Source organism: Sus scrofa, chromosome 12 (assembly GCF_054392235.1).
Source record: "Sus scrofa isolate SSC_HxYL_T2T_F1_AM1 chromosome 12, Sscrofa_HxYL_maternal_Yorkshire_Landrace_v2.0, whole genome shotgun sequence".
Taxonomy (NCBI): Eukaryota; Metazoa; Chordata; class Mammalia; order Artiodactyla; family Suidae; genus Sus; species Sus scrofa.
In genome coordinates, this window is record NC_139394.1 from 48754693 (window position 1) to 48774012 (window position 19320).

Below are 19320 nucleotides of genomic sequence, written 5' to 3' on the forward strand. Positions count from 1 at the left end.
TCTTTAAAAGGGATAGTAGAGGGCTGCTATCAATGGACCAGAGACGATTTGGACTCCGCCTTCTTCGACTAGGTCCCGCCCCTTTCTTTAGACCACACCCATTTTCATCTTGCCACGCCCCCTGAGGAGGTCGTCGCTGATATGACAGCGAATTCTCCACAATCCTGACCTATAGGAGACCTGAAGGGTGGGACCGAGAGCAATTTTTTTTTCATTTGTCATATCAAGTGTCTATCTGGCCCCAGTCTCAACCCACTTCCTCTCCAAGCCAAGGATTGGTTGCTCTGTTCTTGGTCCCCGGTTCACGATTGGTTCTTTCATTCCATCAGCTTTGGCAGGCGGGATTAGCACGCAGCTTCCTGCTCCTGCCAAAAAAATAAAAGAAGAAAAAGAAAAGAGGAGAGAGGCGAAAGAAAATGTCACGGAGATCTTTGGTGTTTAATTCGCTTTTGGCCTTGTCGGTCAGGCTAAACTCTTCCTTTTGATTGGTCTTTCGATCTGCCCATCCCAGGTCGGGGGCGGGATTTCCCCAGGAGACCCACACCTTGTCGCCACTGGCCGAGCAGTGCGCCTGTCTGAAACTCCCGGCCCAGGATTGGAGGCGGATGCGGACAGGTGGGCGTGGATTGGCTAGGGCAGCCGGTCAGTGTGAGGCGGGGGCGGGGCCTCGGCGGCTGGTTGCGCGTGTCCGCCGCTGGCTCCGCTCTATCCGGCTTTGCTAGGGGAGGTGAGTCCGGCCGCGGCGGCACCAGCGGCTGAGGAGGCGGCGGCAGAGGAGAAAGCGGCGGTGGCGGCTAAGGAGAAAGCGGCCGCGGGGACCGAAGCCGGGTGGGGGGGAGGGGGGGAGACGGAGCAGCCTTGAGCCCTACGGGGGCCGTCGCGCGGGGGGACCCACCCGCTCTCCCCCCCAACCCTCCTCAGCAGAAGCAGCCGGCGGCGGGGGCAGGAGTCAGCCCGCTTCCGACTGCACCCCGCCCGCCTCCCGGGGCTCCCATTCTTTGGCCCCAGGACCCCAACCTCCTCCCGGGGCGGTTCCCTCTGTCTGGGCGTCCGAGTGCTGCCCACCTCTCTTTCATTCCTCCCCGCACCTCCTTACCTTCACTTTGCCCCGGTTCTCTTTCTCCTCTCAGTCCTGCCCTGTCGCCTCCTCTGCTCACTCGGTCCCTCCTGCCTCCTTCCCTGGCTCTTTTCTGTTCGGGAAAGTTTAGTAGTCCCCCCCCTCCCCTCCAGTCAGGTCAGCCTGACGAGGAGTAGGGGGAGATGTAGGAAGGCCTGAGAGTTCGAGGGGGGAAAGCTGGTTTCCCTGAACATTTCCCCCCATCCTTTCACTTTGGGGTGGTTGGAATTTTTTTCAGTTGCATTTTTGAGGAGGTGGTAGGTGTTTAGAAAAGGATGTGGGAATGGAAGGGGTAGATGAGTCAAGCCTCTTACAGGATTCCAAGGGTGGTGTGTTACCTGATCCTTTTCGTGTGTGGAGTTCGGGGGGTCGGGAGGTTTGGCCTTTATTCCCACAGTCAAAGTTGGAACCTCCCCCGAGTTAAGGATGGAGTTTTAGTACCCACTTGTGGCAGGAAACCTGGGGGGAAGGGGTCCCTTTTCCCTTTTTCTTTTCTTTTTCTTTTTTCTTTTTTATTTTTTTTGGGGGCAACCCACACTCTTCCACACACTCTCACCCCCAAATTGAACACCACGATCCGCTCACTTGTCTGGATTGACTGATGAAGACATAAAGCCAGTTCCGCTCCATGTTTTTGGAGGTGGAGTGAGTGGGTTCTTTTCTTCATTTTTAAATGGCCAAATGACAGCTTGACCCAGTTTGCTTTCCAATCAAAGGGCATTTTTTTTTTGAATGTCTCTTTGTGGCGCAAGAGCCAACGCAAAAATGATGGCGGCTTACAATGGCGGTACATCTGCGGCAGCAGCAGGGCACCACCACCACCATCACCACCACCTTCCACACCTCCCTCCTCCTCACCTTCACCACCACCACCACCCTCAGCACCATCTTCATCCCGGGTCGGCTGCTGCTGTCCACCCCGTACAGCAGCATACCTCGTCGGCAGCTGCGGCAGCCGCAGCAGCGGCCGCAGCTGCAGCCATGTTAAACCCTGGGCAACAACAGCCATATTTCCCATCACCGGCACCGGGTCAGGCTCCTGGACCAGCTGCAGCAGCCCCAGCTCAGGTACAGGCTGCCGCAGCTGCCACAGTTAAGGCGCACCATCATCAGCACTCGCATCATCCACAACAGCAGCTGGATATTGAGCCGGATAGACCTATTGGATATGGAGCCTTTGGTGTCGTCTGGTGAGTATCCCAAGAAAACCGCAACTTCGTGTTTCTTCTCCCAGCTGTCGTTGGGCAAGGCCTTTCTCCTGGTTTTCTTCTCGGTGTTGACCCAAGTAGAACAAGCTTCTTGGGTTGTTCCGCAGCTCAGCTGTAGGAAGCCACCCTTCCACACCTGGTAAAGAGGCCTAATGCATTGGCTGTGTAGGCTTAGGCCTTTGAGTCGTGGCCAACTTTGGTGGAGCACCCTCTGTTGAGTAACACACATAAGTTTGTTGTCTACCAAACTTATTGTGTAGAACCTAAGCAAGCCACGGAATGGAGGATCAATAAATAGATGAATGCATGGAATGCTTATGCCTACACAAATCTTGCTTGGCCATCTCTCATGTTTGACTCAGTTTGAATCGATTGCAACAAATACCACAACCGACCCAAACTCAGTTCCTTATGATAGCCTTGTCATTGGGATATACTTTGCATAACCATTTTGCTATTCTTTCTATCTTTTCATTCCTTAATTTGTGATCTTGATGGTCAGAAGGAAGATCAGGTTACATGAGTGGTTTATTTTAAACCATAAAGCTACAGTTGGGAAGTATGTAGCTTTAGCCTTTTGATAAGAATGCATTAAATATAGCATCACACATGCGTACCACGATCGAGGTCAGTAGACTGTAACTATGCAGTGGCCCACATTCAGTGTAATGTTTTAGTGTCATTTAGTGGCTTGTAAGTTACTGTTATCCCTTGGGTGGTTGCTGTAGTAGGAAGTACACTTTTTAAACATGAAACTGCTCTACTTTTGCTAGTTCTAGGATATTTTAAAAAGTCCTAGGGCTTCTTAAATGCAACATTTCATCTATTCGTCCTTCTTAGAAAGGTTAATAGTTGATAATAAAAGGTATTTATCATTGTCTACAATTCCTGTTCCTTTCATAACTAGAGTGAAAGGGATTCCCCCCCCCCGCCCAAGGATGAAAGTATTCTGGTGTGGATAGATAATGTTTTCAGTGCTTCAAAAATAGATCCTTCAACTATACCTCAAAAAAAAAAAAAAAAAAGATTCTTGTTAATGTCTAGAAGAAGCCTCCATCAGCACAGGAAAATGAACTCTTTGGAATTAGCCTGGTAAATGTCTCCTTTCATCATTGATTTTCAGGCTGTAATTGATATGAGTTTCATTTTTGTATTGTATCTGGCCATCTTTATATTTCAGATTTTTATAAAGTAGGCTCCTAAGTGATCTGATCCATCTTTTTTTTCAACTGGTAGAGTCCGGTGTTTTCCCAGCAAGCTCTCCAGGGAGGTTTCTGCTGCTGTGCCCCCATCCCCAAGGTGTGTGGGATTCCTGGTGGGAAAGAGTGTAGCGGCAATGGTGCCTCTTCAAGTCTCTGTTCAGGGACCTGCCTGTTCTTGCCTTCCTCTCTTCCCTTCCATATCCTAGCCTCAGGGACTGTACTGTGAACTGCTGTTGCCTTGCCTAACCCTTGAGAATTTCAAAGCTGGGTGGTGGTTGGGGGGGGGGCAGGAAAAAGAGTGTTCCTTGCTTAAATTTTGTCATTGATTTACTGAGATTTTGTTTGGATTTTCTTAGGACCTGGATGCTCTCTTTCATTTTAGTGGTTTGCATATAGTCTACAGAACCAGAGATAGGGAAATGGGTTGCAGCATTCTTAACTCTGTTGTGTTCTAAAGGTGTCATTCACCTACATTTCTATGAAATGGTGATGTGACTTCTTAAGTTTTAAGTTCAAGTTGGCGCTAAAGGATTTCTTTCTTTCTTTTTTTAAAGGGGAGTGCCGAAACACCCCACAGCAAACATTCTGGTAGTGGGTATGCTGAATTACCAGTTTGTGAAAATCTGTGTGTGTTTTGAATCCATTCTAGATTCTTTATTGATTGATACCTTCCACCACCTATGGAATTCTTTCCATGTACTTAAAGTACCTCCATCTGTGGGCCATCTTCCACACTTGTTTTGTATTTGTCTTGTCTCACTGATTACATTTGTAAGCCCCTTGAGGGTAATGACTGGGTCTGCTAGAGTACTTCTTTTTCTCCCCAGCACCTAGCACAGTGATGTGGCATCTTTGCTGGCTGATTACTTGATCTCCTGGTCAGGGCCGCCTTTGTTCTTTAACCAAGTTTTTCTACTTAGCCTCACTGAATGTTTTCATGAGCTCTTACAGGTGAAATAGAATTTGAAAAAAAGGGAAGAGTTCCAGGTGTGTTTTAGTATGCAAATACTTTTTCTATTTTTATATTTATATATTGATGACTTGCTGTCTGAATTGCTTATTATATTTGGAACTTAACTGCTATATGACCTGAGTAAGATTGTTAAAACTAGAGATTTGAACAACAAACCCGAGTGAATTGCACTAGTATTCTGAAACCCAAGCTAAAGATTTTAGTGAGGTTTTTTACTTTTTAACTGAGAATTTTTCTTTTTAATTTAGAAGGCATCTACTGCGTCTGAGACAACTATTTTCCAAAGTGATTAAAATGGAACATAAAAATATTCTCCCAATGATACATCATTTAATTCAAAGCACCATGTAACTAGTTGGGCATTATAAGATTAACTTAGACTCAAGTATGTTTAATGAATTTTGCAAATATTTTTCTTCTGGCGTATGAAAGGAAACTATTTCTGTTCAACTATATCTGCTCTCATTTCTTTTTTCTGGACATATACCCAGTGGTAGTAACTGATGGCTAAAAATGTTGCATATAATTTTGGGAGATATTGTTTTTCCTCCATGTAGACAAGGAGAGAGGTATTTGTTGAAGTGGTGCGGCATTTTACCGTTCACATTTATCACTGAACAATTTAGTCTACCAGGCTTGATTTATCTTTCTGTTGAATTTAACTATCGGAATAACTTATCAGTATTGGACAGTTGTGTAAAAGTAGTGAAATATCTGTTAGCTTGCTGGTAGAGGTGGTGCTTTGACAGTTCAATTAAGGTTTCATTAGCAAGTGTCTGCTGTGTTTTGTCTCAAAGTAGGGTCCCGGTTTACCTGGTAATATGATCATGGGGTAGCCTGAGATACAGTCATTGCCTATAATAGAATATTGTTCATGAGTTATCAAGGCATCATATATAATTTGACCTTCTTTATCAGATGTTAAGGCTTCCAAATGCCCATATGGACATTTTCATAATGCAAAAGCAAAACACAAAAGAACTCAAACAGAAACCTCAGTAGTTTGTTTTGCGAGGCTAGTGTGAATACCTGTTTGTCTGTAGTTTACAGAGGAGGAAAGTTATGCTGTTCTTAAAAGTGTGACAACTTTGGGCCAGATTATAACTAAGGCCTCAAGGGGCTCATGAAGTGTATACTTTTGACTTGAAGGAAGTTGACCACATGAGGGAGGTTTGAGGACTGCTAAACCCAGGCAGTTTTGACACTGGCAACCTAAAATAGCAGATTGAAGTAATGGTACATTTGCCACCTTGACAAAAGTGTGTCTGGAAAAAGCTTCTACTTTATAAAATTAGTGTTTTTGGTTTTTTTACTTATCTGATTAACTGAAAAGGATTCATTCATTCTGTTGCCTTTTATCCCAAGTAAAATTTGAGGACTTTGAATTTTATTATTCTAATACTTTAGCAAGTTACTTTTACTAAATTACTTCAGAACTTAAGCATCACTGTAATGATAGTTATAGCTATGTGATATCAATATATCATTTAACTTCTCTGTTCCTCATCTGTAAAACAAGGATAATAATAGCACCTATCTCATAGGATTGGTGTGAGGATTAAATGAGGTAATTCTTGTAAACCAAAGAGTATACTGTCTAGCACACAGGAAGCACTCAATAAATGTTAGCTGTTTTTTTTTTTATTGTAGTTATTGTTGGCAGGAAAATCATACTTCTGTAAATATGCATAGAAGTGACTTCACATATGGTCAGATTTATCGGTGAAACCAACAGGCAAACTTTTTTTGGAGGCATGACTTTAAATACCATAGAGTATTCCCTTAGTTGTGCCAGGGAGGTAAGGAGGGTTAAATTTAGAGTTAGGGTAAAATTGTCTGTCCTGTTCTCTCACTTAATTAATAACAAATGCATAAAAAATACATAATAGGGAGTTCCCATTATGGCTTGGCAGTAACGGACCTGACTAATATCCATGAGGGAACTCTGGGAAAGTCTTCCTTTTTTGCAATTTGTAGGTGTTTGACTAAAGATCCACTTAAAAAAAATACCTTGTTTGCCGTTGCTTTTGTGGCTCATTTGGTTAAGAACCTAACAGTGTCCATGAGGATGCAGGTTTCATCTGCGGCCCCGCTCAGTGCGTTAAAGAATCCAGCGTTGGCGTGAGCAGGCGGGTTTGTCGCAGACACATCGTGGATCTGGCTTGGCTGTGGCTGTGGCTTAGGCTGGTAGCTGCAGGTCCAATTCAGCCTCTAGCCTGGGAACTTCCATGTGCCACAGGTGCAGTCCTAAGGAAAAAAAAAAAAAGATTAAAAAAACCCCTAAACAATAATAACATAATATACATGTTTGTGTGGGCTTGGTAGGTGTTCTAGCAAGATCATCTGCACTGTTTTAGAAGACATTATGGATTTACATACCTGGAAGGAGATTATTTTTTTCTTATCAGCATGTCACAAATGAAGGACATCCTCACTGTCAAAGTTAAGATTTAGTAGAAATTAATTTTACTTGTGTTTGGATGAAAAGGTGTGAGTTGCTAAAGAAGATCCCAGTGAGGTGAGGGAAATAGGTGTGATTTAATGAAAAGTTATTCAGTGTAAATCCTTTTGCATGGCAGAGATTGTCTAGCTGGCTCATCTTGTGAACATTAGAGGCATCATTTTGTTTTTTTTCTCTGATATTTTTTCTGACCCTCTTAATCCTCAAATAGCAAACTATAATTTGGAAAAATGAGGAATGCTTTTGGGATAATCTTGGGGGAATGCTGGAGTTAGTTGCATCAGAAAGAGTAGTATACCAAAGAGTATTTTGTTATTGACTGTGTTTTACAGGTTAAGAATCTAGTACTGAGGAGTTTCTTTATCAGCCAAGATTAACAGCCACAGCTGGATTCTTTGGGGGGTCTGCTTTGTGAAAAGAGCTTTGAAGAAGCAGAGCCCGCACCATAAAAAGGAAACGGTTGCTCTTCTAGACATAACAAAGCATCCGTGTGAAACTAGAAATGTGGAAATCTATATTGTTAGTTTTAACTACAAACGAACTTACTTTTAGAAACTGCAGGTTCATGGTCATAAAGTAAAGGAGACAAAGAAAGAATAAAAGTAATACAGTCCAATGATATGGAACTGGTTTCTTGGCGATAGAAACTCCATAGCCTGTAACATTGGAAGTCATTTTGTACTTAGGCTCTTGGACAAGATAATGCAATTTTATTCAAAAACTAAAAGTTTAACAAAAGAAACTTGTTTTATTCTTAAGGAGAAATTTCATACTATGCTATCGAATATCGGCTTAGAAAAAAAGTTGTTTTTTTTTTTTTTACTAAAAAAATACATTTCAGAAATAATTGCCTATTCACACAGGCTAAAACAAAAATATCCCTCAGAATTATATGCACCTTTTTCAGCTATCAGTATCTGGTGCATGGCCCGAAAAAGAAATAGGAGCAGATACAGTTCCCTTTCATATGCTAGACTAGAAGAATATTTATAAAATACATTAACTGATTATTATTTCAGTCAAAGTTCTGGGATTTAACCCTCAAAGCATAGGCAACCATAGCGTTGTTGTTTCTTGATATAAAAGGCCATCTTTAATGGAGTACTGGAATATCTAATCTTCATAACTTGGAGCATTAGTGTTTCACTGATTTCTATGTGTAGAATTGTCTGTTCTTGGTGGTTTGTATTAGATTTATTGGTGTCTTAAGAGTTCAAGAATCAAATGTATATACTGTATATTTCCTTAATATGCTGATGGGATTTCTTTGATGGAAATTGTCAAGGCCAAAGAAACTTCCATTTGTCACCCAACCAACCACTGGGTAGAAGCTCTTTTCATTATAAGATTATATTTGGGTTTTATTTATGATTCCCTGTGCTTCCAGAATACTCTGGTGAGTTATTTGTTGATCGGGTCATCCAGTGCAGATCTACAATGATTTCCTACCTAAAATAGCTTGTCCGTTTGATCCTTTCGTTGCTTGGGAGTAACACCGAGAGCGAGAGCGAGAGCGCCTGAGGCAACGGTTGTAGGACTGTCAATAAGCACGTGACACCTCATCATGGACCTAGTTGGTAGCTCTAAGGTCCCTGGCTAAGAGACATGAGAAAAGATGACTTCTAAGGAAACTATACTGAGTTCAGCATTAATAGTTAATTGTAGTGGTGTAAGGAGAGGGAGCGTGTACTTTTGATCATGCTTTTGGTCATGATTGGTGCTTTTTACCTAAACCCAGTTTCACATCTGTGTTTAGAATTAGTTTGGCTAATTGAATCATATCTGCTATCAGACAGCAGAAGGTTTTGACATTGTTGGAACTCACTAGTCAGTGTATTTTTATTGTCAACCTGCTACAGACCAGCAGGTTGTAGGCACTAGTGAGGATGCTTAGTTCTGTGAGTAATGTAGCAAACCTCTTTCAGGTTTCTGCTGTTATCTGTACTGTGCTTGGTACAGGGATATAAAGATGTTTAAATCAAGATATTGCCTTGAAGAAGCTTGCAGGTTAAAAAAAAGTATGGCAAGTGATACCTCCCTGCTCTTAGGGAGTCTTGCTGGAGAGTTGAAACTAAATTTGAAACAGTCAAATAAAAAACATATGTACATATTCTTTTCACTTTTATAATACTCATTTACTGTGTGTTGCCTGTTTGCCAGGTACTGTGCTGGATGATAAGGATTAAAAGGAGATTATGATCTAGTAGGGGAGAGAGAATTATAAATGCACAGTTACAATTCACTGCCATACATGCGCAGTGGAGATGCTCCCTGGGAATACAGAGGGATTTCTGTGGAACATATGGATTCGTCCCAGAAGAGGTAGTACCTCAGCTGAGTTTTAAGAATGAGAGAATCAACTAAGGGGCAGATGCATTATGGGTGGATGGGCCCATATTAGGGAGACTTACAGGGCTGGAGTTACTTACTATAAAGTGCAGTGCAGGCGGTGATTAGAGATAAGGGAGGAGTGCAGATTTAAGCTAGGTCCTGTAGAGGTTGGAGTGTCCTGCTGAAGAGTTGAGACACTGTTGGTACTTGAGAGAGAGGGAAAAAAAGTTTTACTCTTTTTATGAATACAGCACATATATACAGACAGTGCATAAACAGATATATAGCATGTCTATGGTATTAAAATTTCACAGTGGGGTGGCTAGGACAGAAGTGTGTAAAAACACTCCTGAGGGGATGGGCGGTAATGAAAAAGGGTGAAACACTGGGAATGCAACCATTAAAAGTTTTTAAGTAAGAGATGGACTTGTTCAGATTGATTTCCCCCCTTTTTAAAGGTATATGAATGGAAGAGTAGAGGTAGCTGAGGTCTGGGCCTTAGGGAGTATTCTTAGTTATAGGTGGGAGAAATTATTGGAGGTGTAACTAAAGGGCAGTCAGATAGGAAAATGTGTTCATAGTGATTGACAATCTACATAAGGCAGATGATTGTTAGGAAGATGAGAGTGACCTTTGGTGCAGATAAAGTTAAAGAAAATAAGGGTGGAGAAAAGGTCATTGAATTTAGCAAGTAGATCGTTGATGGCACATGAGAATGATTGTATGATTTTCCCCCCTTTGAGAAAAAGGGAAAAAATGGCTCTAAAGACTGTCTTCAGTATTAGCAGCACTTTGTTTTATTATTAATAAAATTCTCCCAAATCCTAGGCTATTACTTCTAGTTTAATAAACCAGAAAACTTGATGTTTATCGTATTCAAGTGCCATTTCCTTGGGAAGAATTCTTGTTTTTAATGACAGGGTAATAAGGTACTAAACTAGACTTGTTAGGAGATAAGGTTCTGGTCCCTGCCTTACTACTAACAACTCAATGACCTTGATAAAGTTATTTGACTCTTCTGAGTCTTGGTTTTCTCATTTATAAGATCCTGTGCTTCCTATGTTTATATTATAAAGTTGTATTAACATTTGTAAAGCATTCTGTCATTTTGGGCAAGTAGATTCTGCTAGTGTCTACACCTTTCTACAACTAGTGTCTACTACAGATGTTGAATAGTTTCTAAAATTGTTTAAAGGTAGAATGAGACAAATGTAACCCTTTTCCAATGTGCAGCATTTCATAGAGTTTTCAAATTTGGGATCAGATTTTAAACATGCAGTTTGTCCAAGAGACTTATTTTCTCCTAGTACTGACTTCTTGGTAGTGATTATACATGTTGTGGTGCAGTTGTGAAGAGCCTATTTGCAAATGAACACGTTTTCCCCTCAATATAAATTTGGTATTACATGCTGATAGTACTTGACCTTTTTTAGTGTTCTAGACTTATTTGCTTGTTTTCTTAAATATTTGCAGTGCTTTTTAAATTTTCAAATAAGGTCTAATATTAAGTATTGTGTCTTTTTTTTTTGTAAGTAATCAAGTAAGCCAATTTGCCTACCAATGCTTACATTAACCAGAAAGTTGATTTAAAATGTTTTGTTTTTAAGAATCTTTGAAATTCTAAATTTACGTCGAGAATTTACTGGTTTGGAGATGGACCTCCCAGAAAAAGAGCTGTGTCAAACCTTTACGGCTATAGAAGATTAAGGGTGTACAGTGCCCAGAGATAGAGGGTGACTTCCTGAAGCTCTTCCAAGGCAGGAAGGAAACTCTTTCATAGAAGTCCTCAGCAAGCCCCGAAACGCTGTCCAGTAGCTGTCCATTTGACCCTTGAACAACATGGGATTGAACTGCATACTTAATATGCAGATTTTAAAAAGTAAATTTATTGGAAATTTTTTTGGAGATTTGTGACTGAAAAAAACTTACAAACCCTGTGGACTAGAGATATGGACAATATTAAGTAAAAGGTATGTCATGAATGCATAAAATATGTAGCTACTAGTCTACCTTTACATAGGTATAAGAAATTATTAATAATATAAAATTGATAGTGTTAGTTTTCTTACTGTTTTATAACTTTGCTTTCAAGCAATTACATTACCATACATTATTGCTACCCCCCCCCCCATTTACTGGGAAAATTCTGTACCAGATTTATCATAATTGGGGAAATTCTGTATCAGCTTATCATCACAGGTAAGAGTCTTTAAAAAAAATGTGTTTCTAATACTCAACATTCATTAAACTAGGCTACCTTAAAGCTACCATATTGCTGCTTGTTTTCAGTGCATGAATAGTTATACCCTTAAATGAATATTTCTTTTTCACTTTATCTTTTCATTTTTTATGTGTAGTGTTAGTGATACCTATAATATCTAGTGTTTCATATCTTATAAGACAATATTGATATAAGTACTGACAGATGATTCATTTTGTAGACAGCACTATAAATATATTTTCTTTTATGATTTTCTTAACATTTTCTTTTCTCTAGCTTCCTTTGTTGTAAGGATATAGTGTATAATACATACAACATACAAAATATGTGTTAATCTATTGTTAATGTTATCAGTAAGGCTTCCTTTTAGTCAGCCATAGGCTATCAGTAGTTGAGGGAGAGTCAAAGGTTACGCATGAATTTTTGACTGCACTGGGGGTCAGGGGAGTCAGTATCCCTAACCTTCATGTTGTTCAAGGTTCAACTGTATAATGCAAGCCACATGTGATTTTAAATTTTCGGAGTTCCCGTCGTGGCACAGTGGTTAACGAATCCGACTAGGAACCATGAGGTTGCGGGTTCGATCCCTGCCCTTGCTCAGTGGGTTAAGGATCCAGCGTTGCTGTGAGCTGTGGTGAAGGTTGCAGACACAGCTCGGATCTTGCGTTGCTGTGGCTCTGGCATAGGCTGGTGACTCCAGCTCCGATTCAACCTCTAGCCTGGGAACTTCCATATGCCACGGGAGCATATGGAAATGGCAAAAAGACCCCCCCCCCAAATAAATAAATAAATAAATTTTCTAGTGGCCACATTTAAAAGTACAAAGAAACAGGTGAAATTAATTTTAGTAATGTATTTTATTTAATTCAGTGTATTCCAAAAATTATCATTTCAACACATTATTACTATAAAAGTCATTAATTAGATCATTTACATTCTTTCTTTTCATACAAAATGTGCAAGATCCAGTCTGTATCTTACTGCTTACCACACTTTTCAGTTTGGACTAGCCAAATTTCAAGTGTTTAGTAGCCATGTTCTAGTGTCTCTTTGGCCTTTGTTGGGTTGTCTGCTCACTTCTGAACCAGTCATTGTCAGTGGGGATAAGGTTACTTTTGGAGCGATCAGGTCCAGCCCTGGACCTGCAGATGGAGTCAGTTATTAGCGGGAGGGATGAATTCCAGCAACGAATGCTGGGAAGGTAGTCATTAAGTGACCAAGAAAGCATTCATCTGACTTTGGTCAGACTCAGAAAAACTTGACTGTGTATGTTTATAGAGCAAACTGGAATAATGTTCTTTGTGGAGAAGTTGTCTTGCCTGCCCTGAATTATTTGGAGTATTTTCCTTTTCTGAAGCTCTGTTTGCCTAAAGTAGCAGAAGGTAAAATTGGTACCTGATCCTTGCCATGTTTGCTTTCCTTCCCAGTTAGATCAGATATCCTCCATTGATTTCTTTTCTTTCCTCTCTCAGTGTTGTGGTTTTGTTATCTAGATAAAGTTCTCAGTCTTGTTTTCAGTTTAAGTAATATAGAGCTCAGTAATGCCAGGCAGCAAAGTTCTTACAGGGGGTAGTGGACAACACAGAAACGTTTTGTTTATCTGTTCCTTGACCTAAAATTCTTGCTTTGAGCTACAGAGAAAAGGTGAAGAGAGACATTTGAACAAATAGATAAAATTAGTCATTTGACCCAGATTGCAGCTTTTTTCTTCTTCTTCTGTCTGCATGGATAAAAACCATCCTCCAATTTACATAAGCAGGTGATTTTTCTTACATGCTAATTTTCTTAATGTACCATGGCAGAGAGCTACAGATTTGCAAATTGTGTAAGTAAATTGAAGTAAACCAGGTGACTTTATTTCACTTTATTATCTTACCAGTACAGAAGTACCCAAAGGGTGCAATTATTAGGTGACCATCTCGTTGCACATCTAAGTTAACAGGCATACTAATGCGAAGTTTTTTTTCTCACTTCTCCACTTCCTTATCTTTTTAGTTTTTTAAAATAGGAAACTATTGATTTCTATATATACTTTGACAGGACTAGAAATTTAGTAATACAGATGTGGAGACATTTGAGCTTTATTTAGAGTAATCCAGAAACCATAAACATTGAAAGGTAATGGTACTGGGTGGAAAAGGGACACACATGTTCTTGGTTTGGGTTTGAATTGCGTAAGAATTAGGTGAGAACCTTCAACCGTGTTTAATTGGCAGCTTGCTTTGTGCTCTTTCTCCTAGGTTCTGCATGTTATATAGTATTTGAGGTTATTGTGAAGATAACTGGGTGTGTACTCAAGCCAATGTTCAAAATAAATATTGATGCATTCTTTTAAAAACCAAACTAGCTAATTACAAAATTGTTTAAAATTTCATTAAAATAGAAATTTTAAAAAGATACAGCAGTTGGTTTTAGGGGCTCTTTTCAAAGAAGATTCATGAGGACAGATAATACCAATCAATAAAGAATCTTTATTAAAACATTCTAATTTTATCTTAGTAATTAGTGCTATTTAATTCCACAGATGTTTTAATATCATTTACCTGGTGATATGTATGGAGATTAAATTATACTTCCTGTACCTTTGAAGTAATCATTTTAAGCTAGCAAGTTAAAAGGTTGGCCTGTCTTTTTATCCCAGTACTTAAATATTAATTTCTCTTCAGGTTAAAAAAAAGTACTTTAGACAAACTTTGAGAGCAAAATCAGTTAAAAAAAAGTACTTTAGACAAACTTTGAGAGCAAAATCAGTTAAAGAGTGACCTGAGTAAGACTTTTTAAGTACAAAGGGACAGAATGGCTTAATAGTTAAGAGCCTGTACTCTGATGACAGACTGCCTGGATTTAAATCTTGACTTTGCCCCCTATTAATTGTGAACAAATTATTTAACCTCCTTGGGCCTCAGGGTTGTCATAACATGGTGATAATAAATAATGGTATTTCTATCTCATAGGGTTGTTGTGAGGATTCAATGCATCAGTATAAATGTAAAGTCTCAGAACTGTGCTTGGCACTATGTAAGTGCTGGCTATTGTTATTATTACCAGATTCAGTATGTGTGAAAAGATATAGCACCTCCTTAACGCTTACTGACTTAGGATGGATAGCCAGCAGACTTTGTATAATTGTTGACAGGTATCAAGTAACTGACTGTACCAGAGATTTTTTTTTTCTAATTAACACTCAACTGTTTTTGAAAAATTCATTTGAATTCTAGAATGCTTTCTGAAGGTAAAATTTCCCTTAGCCACAGGGAAGGGTTTTTATTTACCCTTTAACTCCCTCCTCCCGCCCTATTATCAAAGTAATAATATGTTTATTGTAGGAAACTCAGAAAATATGGAAAAGGTGTTTGTAACCTGCAAATCAGAGATAGCCACTGATAGAATTTTGATGTAGGATGCTGTTTTTTTTTTTTTTTATCTACTGTGTGTGTGTGTGTGTGAAATATTATTAGGGTTGGGGTCATGATTATTTGTTGTGTATATTTACAGTTTTGTGTCCTGTGTCCTATTTGTTTCAGTAACATTAGAAAAGTAGGTTTTGGCCTTTTTTTTTTTTTAAGGGCTAATTTTTTCATTCTCACAAGCCCAGAGCTCTATCTGAAAGGAATGATGGAGTTGGAAGATATTTTAGAATGCATCTAGTGTAACTGCCTCATTTTATAAGTGGGTAAATGGAGATGCAGAGACGCTAAGAGATTTGTCCAAGGTCACATGGCTGGTAAGAGGCTGAGCCAGAACCTTTGCTCTTTTGCTGCTTTACCAGTATTACCTGTCCAACTTAATGCCTGTTGAAAACGGAGGAAGTATTCTTCTAAAAGCAAAAAAACAAAACAAATAAACAAAAACTATATAAGTGAAACCAGGAACAATGCTTCTGAAAAAAAATAGAGTATTAATAATACTCTGTTGGTTGGTTTTTGTGTGCTAGTGATTCTTAAGGTTTCTGGTGACAGTTTAATGTCATGAGCTGCAAGGATTTTGGTGGAAAATAACCCACTCTTTTCATGGCATATGTAATGGTGTTATGTATCTGCTTTGTGGATATCCCTTTTATTTTTTGAAAAAATTTAAACCTCAGAAAACTTGAAAGAATTGTACAGTGATATACCCATAAACCATTCTTCTAGATTAACATTTTGTGACTTGTGCTTTATCTCCTCTGAGGCTATTTTTACAGAACTTGCTGAGATTAGGTTTCGATTAAATTTAAGCTTACAGTGTTAAGAAATTTATGGTCACTGCATCAACTCACTGTTCCATGTAATAAGTTTTGTAAGCTCTCCAACTAGAGAAGGAACTGGAAGTTTTCAAGCTTGTGACTTTTGGAATGCTATTTATTCTCTTAATACTTCAAACAGAATTCAGTGTGAATCAAATGTGCAACTGAAACATAGCAGTCAAAACTAGGCTTTAGGCCGAATAGAAATATTCCATTCTGTAAAGTTTTGTGTGTGTGTGTGTGTGTGTGTGTGTGTGTGTGTGTGTGTTTGGTAATTAGCTTAGATTGGAGTGAAGGGACATTTTCAAAATAAGAACCTAAGATCTGGTTTCATTGTTTTGTGGCAGAGGACATGAAGGAGAAGGATATTACATTGCTGAGGTGAAATTTTAAGTTATTATAGTTTTTTTTTTATTAAGAAAATTACCCTAATAATAGTCACATGAGCTGATGATGTTGTGATTTGTGCCACCCAATTCACTGCTCTGTATTTTTCAGCACCGAATAATTCCTTTGTTAAACTAATTTTCAGTAAATGAGCCATTGTTTCCAAAGGGTAATGATTATTTCTATATATAGCACAAATTCCTAAGAAATAAATTTTAAAGTTTAAAATATTAGTAATTAGAAGTGGTTGAAGTCATCACTCTGTATATATTAAGTCACCACTGTCTATATGAAAAGGGCAGCCATTTGTGTTTGCTCCTTGGGCTACTATATGAGGTATTTTGTCAGCCAGAAACCCCAACTGGACAGCAAGTCTTTAAAAGTTAAGTCTTTTGGTTTATGTGCAAAAGTGGGTTGGTTTATTGAGTCCACCCAGCTATTACATTATGTAAGTTTCATAAAATAAACACCTAGAATGAGGTAGCTGGAGTTCGAATCTAAATGGCTTGTGACAGGTAAGAAAGATATATGCAGCAGATACTGGTTTATTTGATGGCAGTTGGTAGTTGTATCTGCAAATACATCCTTGACTTATTAAAGTACCTCAGCAGGAAAGACATTAAAATAGGCACACTGTGATGTTTAAGTGGTGTAGATGGTGCAGATACAGTTACTAATACATATCAGCTTGTCTCTGTAGGTGGGCAGACTTTTTTTTAATACCTTGATTTTTTTTTTTCTTCTTAAGGTAAATGCTTGTTCTCAGAAGACAAATGAAAATCAATCTGTCTCTTTCCCGCTCAGAGCTATCAAATCTAAGGCTTATAATCACTTATGACACATTCTTTATCTACTGATCCACTAAAAATGATGAGAGCTTCAAAGTTTGAGGCCACCATGTGTCATTTGCGTCTCCAGAACCTATAGTCTTGGTGGGTACTTATTAAGTGTTTGTTGTTGAATTGAAAGTTGCTAGGGAGTCTGTCGTGGCTCAGCAGAAACGAATCTGACTAGTATCCGTGAGGACTCAGGTTCGACCCCTGGTCTCACTCAGTGGGTTAAGGATCCAGCATAGCTGTGACCTGTGGTGTAGGTCGAAGACGTGGCTTGGATCTCGCGTTGCTGTGGCTCTGGAGTAAGCCGGCGGCGACTACAGCTCTTATTCGACCCCTAGCCTGGGAACCTCCATATGCCTCGGTGCAACCCTAAAAAACAAACGAAAAAGTTGCTAATGCTAAGTTTGTAGGTGATGGTGATGGTCGAAGAATACTGTCACTGGTTCTTGCCTTTACATAGATCCCTTCTTCCTCGTTCAATGAGGAGTTTTAATGAGGAAACAGAATAGTAGTTAGACTTAACCCTACCCTAGTGATTTTGTTTTCTTGCATTTGAATTTTCTTTCTTAAGAGTAAAGAACCCTAATCTAAATAGTATAGTTACTAACTATTCCCCCAAACAGTCCATTATTTTGCTACTGCTTTCTATAATCTACGTTAAGAATGCTGTTGAATTGTTGAGGCAAAATGCATTCTCAATGCAGTACTGTGATCTCATGTTAGAAAAATAGAAGCTGTGTCTAAAGTGTCATCTAATACATCAAAACATAGCAAAGCAGTCTGATGCTAGCACAGAATAAAAATACATTCAATTCTAAACTCCTTATTCTGTTCTGTAAATTTATGAATAAATGACAGTGTACTAGAGATCTTTAAAGTTAGTGGGAAATAATGGCTTATTTTGGTGTATATGTTTAACAACAAAGTCTCTGAAAAATAAAAAAAGCTATAGTTTGTAGAGCCTGCCAATTTCTGTAATGTAAGTACTAATACTCCTGTAATGGCCAGTTTTAAGCTACCAACCTGAAGTTACTAAATGCTAACTTGGAAAAAGAAACTCAGTGGCACACCATTATAAAGTGTTTTCAACATACAGGAAGAGTAGATGTTAACCTTAAAAGCATAAATCATGATAAGATAATTAAGAATGATGATTTGTAAGTATTACTTTTTAAAAATATGATTTATTTCATTGTGAGTTTATATAATTTAATCTTTAACAATGGCTGTGTTACATAGTCAGCTTTGTAAAATTCCAGAAAATGTAAAAGTCTCAAGAGCCAGTATGAACCAGCTCCAACACACCTCTGGTTTATTTTGTATCTTTGTTGGGGTGTTTAGCTAGTGGTGGGAGGGATAAAGTTAGCTCCATATTCATCATGTACAAAAATAAAGTTCAAATGGATTAAAGTCAAAAGTAAGAAGAAAATATGGATAACTATTTTTATCATCTTGGAAAGAGAGTATTACTTTGACTTCAAAGCAAGACAAGAACATCATTCTGTGTAGAAATTTAAGATGTCTGTTTGGTAAGATACATCATAAAGGGAGTTCCTGTCGTGGCTCAGCAGAAATGAATCTGACTAGTATCCATGAGGATGCAGCTCAGTGGGTTAAGGATCCTGTGTTGCAGTGAGCTGTGGTGTAGGTCGAAGATTCCGTTAGGATCTGGCGTTTCTGTGATGTAGGCCGGTGGCTACAGCTCGGATTCGACCCCTAGTCTGGGAACCTCTATGTGCTGCGAGTGCAGCCCTAAAAAAAGACAAAAGACAAAAAAAAAAAAAAAAAAAAAAAAAAAAAAGAAATGCTGTAAAAAAGTCTAAAAGGAAAAACAAAAAAAAGGGAAAATCCCCCAGATTGAAATCTCCCTAAATGTCTATGAGTAGTGTAGTTATCTTTGAAAGATGTTCACAATTTCTTAAGTGAAAATCAGTGTCAAAGATTATTGACTTAAAATACTAATAAATTCATATGTTCCAGAAAAGTCTGGGAGAATATCTACCGACAGTGGTTATTATAGTGATGTGAGAGTATAGCGGATTTCCCCTTTGGATTTTATAACTTCTACTTTAGAGAAACGCTAAGAACTTCTTTATTATATAGAATAACCTTAAGGATGTATAGGATAGTGTCCCTCTTTCTAGAGGAGGAAGCTACAGCTCAGGTCTGAGTGACTTTCCTTGGGCTTCATAGCTATTAAGCGGTAGTAAAGGGCTTTTACCCAGTCCTGTGCTCTTCAAACAAACAAATAAATATTATATATATGTGATGAAAGTTAAGAATAATAAAGTGTCCATGAATCCACAGCACAGCCTAAGAAATAGAACATAAAATCAACACTGTCGAAGCCCTTAAAGCA

General features: G+C 39.0%; 1 protein-coding gene across 3 annotated transcripts in view; it reads left to right on the forward strand.

Moving 5' to 3' along the window:
* The first annotated feature begins 702 nt into the window (after positions 1-702).
* NLK (nemo like kinase) overlaps positions 703-19320 on the forward strand; it is a 150602-nt gene continuing 131984 nt past the window's right edge. For 2 of the 3 annotated variants that reach the window (XR_002337277.2, XM_021067474.2), the window contains exon 1: positions 703-2307. Coding sequence is in view for 1 of the 3 variants with exons in the window: in XM_021067474.2 (XP_020923133.1) it covers positions 1850-2307 (458 nt within the window). In the remaining 2 variants the exon portion in view is untranslated. Of the gene's footprint in view, positions 2308-12790; positions 12896-19320 lie in introns of those variants that run through there. The other variant, XM_084985565.1, reaches the window with a different exon arrangement.